Consider the following 9,863-nt stretch of genomic DNA (forward strand, 5'->3'; position numbering starts at 1 on the left):
GGGAGAAAGTGAAGGGGGTCTACAATTAAAATTTTATTTTTATTTTAAAAAAATGGTATACTAAAGTCTAAAACTGCTGGATAGAAAATGAAGGGTGACTATGACATTATCGAAGATCGAAGTTTTAGCATTATTATAAGTAGGCTCCAATGTTTGATATGAGAATCCAGAAGCGATGCTAACTGAGTTTTAAGCTTTAGCATTATTAGCATTATTATAAGTAGGCTCCAATGTTTGATATGAGAATCCAGAAGCGATGCTAACTGAGTTTTAAGCTAATTAATTTTTTTCTAAATGGGAGAAAGTGAAGGGGGTCTACAATTAAAATTTTATTTTTATTTTAAAAAAATGGTATACTAAAGTCTAAAACTGCTGGATAGAAAATGAAGGGTGACTATGACATTCTAGAGGATCGAAGTTTTAGCATTATTATAAGTAGGCTCCAATGTTTGATATGAGAATCCAGAAGCGATGCTAACTGAGTTTTAAGCTAATTAATTTAGCATTTATTTTTCTAAAATAAATATCATATCCTCTAGGCTCTAGTGCCATGTTGTAACCTTGATTTATAGAGTCCTCATGCTAAGAATGATATGAAAATTGAAAAGGCAAAAATGTCCTATAAAGAGTGGGATGCTATATTTCTCTTTCGTTCTATTTAACAAATTGTGATAAGGTGCCAGAATCTATTATAGATTGAGATAAGCATAGGTATTAGGTGATGGTTAGAATGTCCAATTCTTTGGTTCACGGATAAGAATGAGCAAAAATAATTTTTCATTCTTTTTTAGAAAAATATATAGATCAATGTAATTGAATGTTCCCATTCTCATTACTAATTCTCCACACTATAAAAAAATAAAAAGTAAGGAAAAAAATTTTATGTAGATTTTGCAAGAAAAGACTTTAGACGAGGAGATTCTGAACTGCAAATTTACAAAGAAAATTTGGAAAGGATTAGTTCTGCCTCGAGTTGAGTTGTTTACTTAGTTTGTATTGGTAAGCTGGGTCAATATAAAGGATCGACTAAGTATGTTGGGAATCCTAGAACAAAATGATAATTTGGGCGTGTTGTGTAAGAAGAATGTTGAAAATGTACATCACTTATTTATTATTTGTGAGTACTCTTAGCAGGTGTGGTGTATATGGATCACGGTTGGACAGGTGTGGACTACTCCAATATCTTGAAAGATCATTTTGAGAGTTGGAGATCTATGCCTATGAGAAAAGAGTTGCGTAAATATTGATTAGTTGAGTTCTTTTCAGTTATATGAAATATTTGATTACGAAGGAATGACGTCATATTTCAGAGCAAGACAACAGGTGTCGTAAATTGTGCAGCTCAATCGCTTTTATGTGTTATGGAGTAGTGTGATAAATAACTATGTTGTTGATAGTTATGCCGAAAATAACATAAGAGTTGTTTTGTTTTTTTTTTTATCATGTTTGTCTTTGTCTTTGTATGTTCCACTTTGAGTGTTGAACTATTTCTTTCAAAAAAAAAAAAAAAAAGAAAGAAAGAAAGATTCTTCAAAATTATACTACTCCCAACATGTTAATGTATGGACAAAGAGCCTATAAAAATTTGGTTACTGAAAGATGGCCTGCACTTATCTGCTAGTATGCACCTTCAATAAAGTAATTTCATTGTGGCATAAGTTTTTTATTTTATTTTATCTTTAAGATAGTGAATTTAAAAGAGAATTAATTTTGCCTATGCAACAACTAATGATTAGATATGAATGTTTTAAGTTGCATAAAAACTAACTATATTGTATACAACAAATACAGATTAAGGCATCTACTATGATGGATTTGCATGATACTGACATCATGTCTATAAAGCATATCAAAGGGATGAAAGGACATCTACTGATCGATGGAGACATCTTCAATTCTTCTATTTTTATTTGATTTGATATAATTTTAACCTTTCTGTCTTCAAAATCTATACAAGATTATGGTTTGGAGAATGAAGAGAACTTAGATTCCTATGGCTACAAATGAAATCCGACACCATTTTATTCCCTAATCCTTTTAAAAAGCAGAATTAATTAACTCTTCTAAACAGCAATCAGCAGGGATTTGAAGGACAGTTCACACAGATGGGACCAAAAGAAAAAAATTGCCTGAATTTAAAAACAGCCTATAACTTGAGTTGTTGTTTGGTGGCAGAAATGGAACTGCCACAAAAATAATTTTAAACCTATTACTTCATTTTCAAAAAATAAAAAATATACAACATTGATGTATAATTCAAATTCATCATGTACCTTTTAGGGGCCCTCTAATTCTATAAGGGTATATCTATATATACAAAAATATATATAAGTAAAAATAGCAGTCACAAAAAGCAAATCAATATACATAGGTTTTTGGAATATTCTATTCTAAGTTGTGAATATTTATTTTTGCTGAAATCTTTTAGGAAGTAAAGGCAGGTTGGAACGCTGCCTTTTTCTTTTCTGTTGTTTTACAACTTAGGATTCTGTTTTAATATAAAACCAAAACCAAAAATAAAAAGAAATACATAATAGATAAATTAAAGAAAGTAAGAATCATAGAATGGTTGGCTGATAATAGGATACCACTCATTGTTCCTTAAGCAAGAAAATAAAAGAGATTAAACAAATAAACAGAGAGCGCACCCAACACAAAAATGATAAATGGTACTACTTAACATATTATTTTAAGGCTAAAAATGTACTTTAAAATTTATATTTTTAAAAATATTATGCTTAGAAATATTATACCTAAGTATTATTAAAAAAACTTGTTTTTTATTACTATAAATAATTAAATATTATTTTTAATATTCTCAAAAATAAATTATAAATATATTTGTTCATTGTATATATTCTTGGAAATATATTCTTATTTTAAAAAATACTATCATTATCAATAAAAGAAAAATCTCTTTGATATTTAATATAATAATTGAGAATACAATAATATTTTAATAAGATAAGAATAAAAAATTTTAACTTTTGGCAACAGAATTTTCTGAAAGTTAAATTTTATATTGAGAATATAATTTGATGAATAATTCCTTTAAGTAAATTAAAATTCCTGGAGAAGCCCACTTAGATAAATTGAAAGAGATGTGTTAGTAATGATGATGACTTCAAAAGTGTTGGATATGTGGGACATGGACATATCTATTCACCTTACTTTCTTTTTCTCCTTATTCACCCTCTTCTTTACTATGCTTTCACTTTGTTGCCTCCCCTTATAGCTACCCTCTCACTCTCTCTTTCAAAAAACTCTTTGATACATTACCATCCAAAAATACACACATGCATAGGCACACGTAACAATGTCATGAATGCAGATGTAACACTTTGATAGTGGATAGTAGATACTCATATGATCTCTTCTGCTATCAATTACTTCTTTGCTAAATAATACTCTGTTTCTCTAGCTGTAACACGTGTGTATTCTACCAAAGTAATTAATTGAGACATATCTAACTTTATGGGTCTTTAAAACAATGTGATCCCTCCCACCAAAAAATGTAAATAAGCCATTGATCTGGTGAAAAATAAAAATCGAGTAAATTTCCTTTTTTGCTGTAAATGAATCACCACAACTGTTTATTATCCATAAAAATAATCCTATACATTCAAGTCTTTTTATTAACCAAGTTGGTCTAAGATAATAAAAATCAGTTATGACTATCATTATTTCAAGTCTTATTGTTTAATTTGATTGAACTTGATTCATACAAAAACTTGGTGTGTAACATAACTCTATCCATAAAACCAAACAATAAAAAGGTATCATATATGAACATGCATGCTTATGTCTTCAAGAAAATGAGTGGAGAATATCCAAAGAAAGCAATCCACAATTCTTTATATAATAAAATGATTATTACATTGTGTGTCTAAGTCTTGGATTTTATAAGGCAAGCATCCCAATCAAGAAACAACCTATCTAGCAACAAAGAAAGAAGAAAGTAGTAGTTGATCATTTTACAATTTCCACAACCCTAAAATGTAGAAAATCCATCTTGGTTTTGATTAAATACAAGCATGCATGCATCTCCAAAAAGGCATTCATTCCCTTACAACAAGCCAGTGCTTCCAAATGGATTGTTCTGCGGGTGAGAAACAGGATGTGCAGGGAAAGCCCCATAGCCACCATCTCCAAAGGGATTTGCTGGGTTCATCAGCATATGCTGTTGCTGCTGCTGTGGTGGCTGCGGCTGAAAGGGTTGTTGGTAAGGACCAAATGGATTCACTTGTTGCTGCCCCATTGACGCCATTTGGACATTGGTTGGCGGGGGGATGCTGCTTGACAAGGCGAATGGATCATTCACTTCAAATGGGTTCGGGACAGGTGCTCCATATACCGGTTGCTGTGCAGATCTGTACGCCGCTTCGTCGTATAAGCTGTTAAGAGTAAGAGAGTCCAATCCACCAGCCTGAAACACAAAATAAAATTAAAGATAAACATAGCTGCTAGAAGGATTTAGCTGTTCTCATCATTCACTCTGGACCAATCACTTACATAACTTTACATTGATTTTACACTAATATTAGTATCAATTTATAACTACTAACAACCCAGAATGATCAAACGAAGGTCCTACCAGTTGTCTATCATTGACTGAAGAAATATCGGTACTTGGAGTGGTAACCAGAGCAAGCTCCCATCCAGTTGGATCAAAATCTTTTGGTTGCGTTTGAGTAGCACTTGGGTTAAAAGCAGTAGTGCCTACTTGCACAAAACAGATGAGCAGAAACATTTCACAAAACCTTGACGAGCATCATAGTTTGCGAAGAAAACAAAAAGAGAAGCACCAAAAAAGAAAGCTCACCATTCTCGGTGGGGACTATGGCTAGGGCAAGGGCATTTCTTTCCTCTAGTGATGATGCATCAGGTGTGGTGTCATTCAATCCCTGCAATTGGGGCACAAATAAGTAAAGTTCAGGAAAGACAACTGAGATTATTTTGTATCTGAAAATGTACCAGTAAGTCTCCAGTTTCAAAATTGTTCTGCGGCGGTGGCAGAGAAGCAGGAGGAGGTGCAGACTCAGAATTGGAGGCAACATCGTTGTCAACACGAACTGATGGCTCCTGTTCTTCAACATGTACTTGAGTGTCTTCAATTTCAGGAGCATCTTCGGCTCTGTAAGTCAACTGAAGCTGTCAACACAGAAGAAAGAAGTTAATGTTTGAGGATTTCAGGATATCTAGCCAGGGTATAGAGAAACAAAATGACATAAAATAAGCTATAATGCCAACTGGGCACACAATAAACATACTAACCAATGGCTCATTTGGAACCGTCACTACTCGCGGTGCCTCCCTAATATACTCTTCCATGGTTGTGAGAAAAGATTGTGGAGGCTGAAAACCACAATCAAAACAATTGGAAATTGGCAGCCCCATGATAAAAATGGAACAGGAAGACCAATAATAAAAACGCTAAATTGAAGCATGAAATTGACACATTTGCAAAGACAAACCTCTCTTAAAACAGGAAACTGAAAATTCCTGGCAAGTTCCAACCCTTTGCAAACTTCATAGAAATCAGAGAGACTTGCGGCCTGCAAAGGTTGAGCTATTTTTTAAATACATGCATCATGAAATTAAAATAGATGTGTTGAGGTTAACAAAACTCTATACAAATCATCACCTGCTGACCAGCACGTTTATACGCTTCAAGAGCTTTAATAGCTTCATGCCTGGGCATCTCAAAAAACTGCAAAAACAAAATACCGCTTCACTTCCCATTATAAAACACATTTTACTGAACTTGATAACATTATATAGAGAACAATATGCTATATTTACCTTATCAACAAGATTGATAATGCCATCATTAATAGCACAATAAATCTTAAAGCTCTCTTTCAGTACCTAGAATAAGCCACAGAACCAGGTCAATTTCAAAATCAAATAATTACATACATTCCTCTAATACCAACTAGAGGAATAACAAAAAAAAGAGCCTAGTGTCATAGCCCTCACTAACCAAGAGGATGTGATGGATACCAATCTCACTTTGAATAAAAGAAACATTAGTAAATGGGCGCAGATATTTAAAATTTACTTCTATATTTCTAAGCCCAAAATAGTTAATATTTCCTTTTTCTATAGTTGCCATAAATAGAAATACAAGTGAAATGTAAACCCTGAAAATGCTCAGTGCTCAGTCACAGGTTTCCCAAAATTGTATACATGCATACTTTCCAAAATTATATATCAAGACATACCAGAGCCAAAGCATATTGTATCACATAATTGCTAACAGCTGCTCCTTCTGGCTGTAAATATAAAGATCAGCATACAATTAGTTTCTATGACTATGATACAAAAAGATAATAGATATCAAAATGTTTCAAAACATTACCCGGCAACCAACAAGTCTATATAGCAGCTGCTGCAGAGCAGGCAACTGCTCCAAGAGCTCCTCACTATCTAAATCCCTGGTCTTGCTGTACCCCTGCTTGAAACATAAATGATAATTGAAGACTTAAGAATTGAACATTGTACAACAAAATTATTATTAAAAGGAGCAAGATTTACAGTAGAAAAATAGTAGCAAGTCTAAACAAAATACATTAGCATACCTACAAACAGAAAAAACAAATACATCCACAAACAGCCATTATGTAGACTTCTACAATATCAATCAGCAATAGAAAAATAAGTGTTTCTGAATACATCAGCATACATTGCACATGACAGAAGAAAAACTATGTGAGATCTACGAAATAGCATTGTGCCATTTGCATTAATCCAATTAATTACCTCAATATACTGTTACGTACCCTCACAAAGGTGGGAGCAAAAAAGAAGATTCTATTGAGGCAGCAACAGGGGGCCAAGGGAATTCCTCCTTTACAGTAGCAAGAATAGGAGAGGGAAAAAAGCAAATAGTGGAGAATCACTTCTGTAACTAATTAGGCACATGGCAGATTTAGTTAGGAAAGAGAGATTCTGTTAGGTGGAGAATCACTTCTGTAACTAATTAGGCACATTGCACCTGGGTGTGTGATCCTAGGTTGATTCTGTTAGGGAAGAGAGATTCTGTTATATAAGGAAAAAGGGATAATGAGAGGGTAGGAATAAAAAGAGAGAATTGAAGCAAGAGTGGTAGTCACCCTAACACTACCATAGCATTTTTCTGTTCTATAATTTTCTGCATTTCCAGTATAATTCCATAACTGGTGAAGGGTTGATTTCATTCCTACCCCAGCTCTTCTAGTTTCATTGTTACATATACCCAAACAAAAAGATTGAGCTTCCTGAGAATTTTGAACTCCCAAATAGGTTTTCCTAGGACAAGCCTCTCATGGATAGAAGAATTAGTATGACTGAGTTTGAAGCAGAAAAAAGGGTCTAATTATCGAGCAAAAAGAAGTAAAAAACTTAAAAGGTTCTCACTATTGGTGAAGGATCACCTAAACCCTTATTACTGTCCCATAAAATATCAAAAGCCAATGTATCCCTGGTAAACAAGCTGTCATCAGACATGGGAACTAAAAGAAATTTCTTGTTGGATTGAAGGGAAGGCCAATTTCGGGAAGCATCTGAAATACTACTAATGACCTTCACCACCAGTATAAACGCATAAACATATTTGAAACATAGCAAGCTTTTCACTCGTAATTAGATACGAGTTTGGTAGCCGTAAATAGCATCAGACTGGTATTTATTTTCAGACGAACACTACCAAACGACATAAAACAATGTCATAGATACTACATACTTGAAATTTAGCAGCAATCACAAGGAAGAGATGAATGAAATTACCTTCTCCTGCCCTGGAGCAGGCTTGGGTAGCCGCTCAGCTTCAATATCATACTTCAGAATCCTAAAACATTCGAGTCTTTCTTCCAAAAATAATGCATATGTACGAACCCAGGCAGAGCAATCCCATGCTGAATGCAAATAAAATCACATAGGAAAAATAAAGTATGAAACTCAATTTAATTATAGGTGAAAAAATCATAAAATTTCATAACATTCTGTTGAAACCTCTAACTAGAACCCAAATGACCGCAAACCAAATAAAATACATAAAAAATGATAAGGTAAAGGTTACCAATTGGGCTAGAATCATCCTTAAAATTAGAAAGCTGTAGAATGCGTCCTCTCTGTGAGAAATTCAGAAGTTCTTCTCTAAAAGTTGGATCGCCCTCCCTCAATAACCGATGGATGACGATCAGCGTTTTCAATGCCACCTGTGAACAAGACAAAATGAAGAGAAATATGCATATCTATATCTAAATATTAAACAATTATGACCTAAATAAACCGAGTTATGCACTTGAGCTAGTAACAAATGCCAAATTACAGGTAGAGAAGATCAACAGTTACTGAAATCACATAGGGCAAGGTCTAAATTCTGGATAAACAGAAGAATCATGAATAATACAAAATACTCAGTTGAAATATCAATAGTTGAAGCACCTTGAAAAATTACAAGTATTGCATTGTGTTTAACAAGCAGGAAAGATGATTCGGTCCCAAAAATGAGACAAATAGAAAAGTACAGAATGCACAGAATCCTATTCCTCCCAAACAATCCACAAACTAAACACCATCCCAATCAAGAAAGAAAAGGGGCAAAGTACATGTCTAAGAAATGAACACAATACAAATTATTGGCTATTGAATACTCAAACAACATCATAACTGCAAGTTCCACTAATCTCAATTGATCATCACACAAACTGAGTATTAAATGCAATTTCCAATTAAATGTAATACCGTCCAATTTCGAGTCTTGGCCAGTCGACGGGAGAGTGCATGAATGCAGTATGCAACATCAGCCCTGGGACGAACAGCAGCAGTGGCAAAAAGAATCTCTGCAAACAAAACCCAAGAAAGAATGCAAATTTTACGATTCTCCCATTGCAAAATTGAAACCCTCAATATAAAGATCGATTTGGATCTATAGAGATCACGCAAATCTACAAAATCACTCACTTCTGAGATGTCTCTCTTTAGGAGGGCACTCAACATGGTTCGTGGCTTTGACTATCGCAACGTCCAAATCCTAACAATAGCAAAACCAATCAACCCGCCCAAGATGAGAGAAGAAACCCATCAAAGAAAACACAATTAAATTAAAAAAAAGAAAGAAAATAGAAGCGAATCGAGGAGAGGGGATTTTTCTTGGCATCCAAACACCTATCTTTAGAAAACGGAAGAAAGAGGAGAAAATAAAAATAAAATTTTTAGGGAAATAAAAAGACCCAATTAAAGAGAGTACCGCGTAATCGCTGTTGACATGGGCGAGACCCACTTTGGTAGAATCTTTGAGGGCACCATAGGCTCTTCTCCAAGACTGAAGCGTACCCATTTTTTGAGTTCAAGCGATGATCTATCTCTCTCACTCCCTCGCCTCTCTCTCTCTCTCTTGCTAGATTTTTCTCTCTCTAGGATCTTGCGTGTGTGATGGGTATTGATCAGAGGGCAATGAAGAGAGAGAAAGTGAGGGACTTTGATCAAAGAATATTGAAATTTTCTTCGAACTGCTGCAACTATGCGAAGGATTGAAGAAAGAATCGAATTGGGTATTCCGACAACCTTGGCTTTTGACGGCCCCTCCCTTCGCTGTGCGTCATCATCTGTTTATTTTGTTATTTATTTATTTTATATAATATATTTCCGGTAACATTCTTTTTTGAAAGTATAAAATAAAAGTCCTTGTAGTATTATTTTGATGAAATTGGTTACTTGAAAGTAAAGTGTGAAAATGTTATTCCAATAAAATGTGAAAATGTTATTCCAAAGTTTATGTTGCTCACAGAAATAAATTTAAAAGATGTTAACGATAAATAAATTTTAAAAAATTTAAAAATATAAAAAAAATTAGATATTAAATATATGATAAAAATTAT

General features: G+C 33.8%; 1 protein-coding gene across 1 annotated transcript; it reads right to left on the reverse strand.

Annotated features, from left to right (window-relative positions):
- LOC107632065 (putative clathrin assembly protein At2g01600) lies at window positions 3,830–9,604 on the reverse strand. The gene is made up of 15 exons (XM_016335701.2): window positions 9,233–9,604; window positions 8,947–9,016; window positions 8,728–8,825; window positions 8,060–8,198; window positions 7,768–7,895; window positions 6,362–6,454; window positions 6,225–6,275; window positions 5,803–5,868; window positions 5,645–5,710; window positions 5,475–5,555; window positions 5,275–5,355; window positions 4,975–5,151; window positions 4,823–4,904; window positions 4,595–4,719; window positions 3,830–4,426 (listed from the first exon to the last, which is right to left on the reverse strand). Exons 1-15 carry the CDS (start codon window positions 9,320–9,322, stop codon window positions 4,067–4,069), a joined length of 1,707 nt encoding a protein of 568 aa, XP_016191187.1. The 5' UTR covers window positions 9,323–9,604; the 3' UTR covers window positions 3,830–4,066.

Source organism: Arachis ipaensis, chromosome B03, assembly GCF_000816755.2.
Source record: "Arachis ipaensis cultivar K30076 chromosome B03, Araip1.1, whole genome shotgun sequence".
Taxonomy (NCBI): Eukaryota; Viridiplantae; Streptophyta; class Magnoliopsida; order Fabales; family Fabaceae; genus Arachis; species Arachis ipaensis.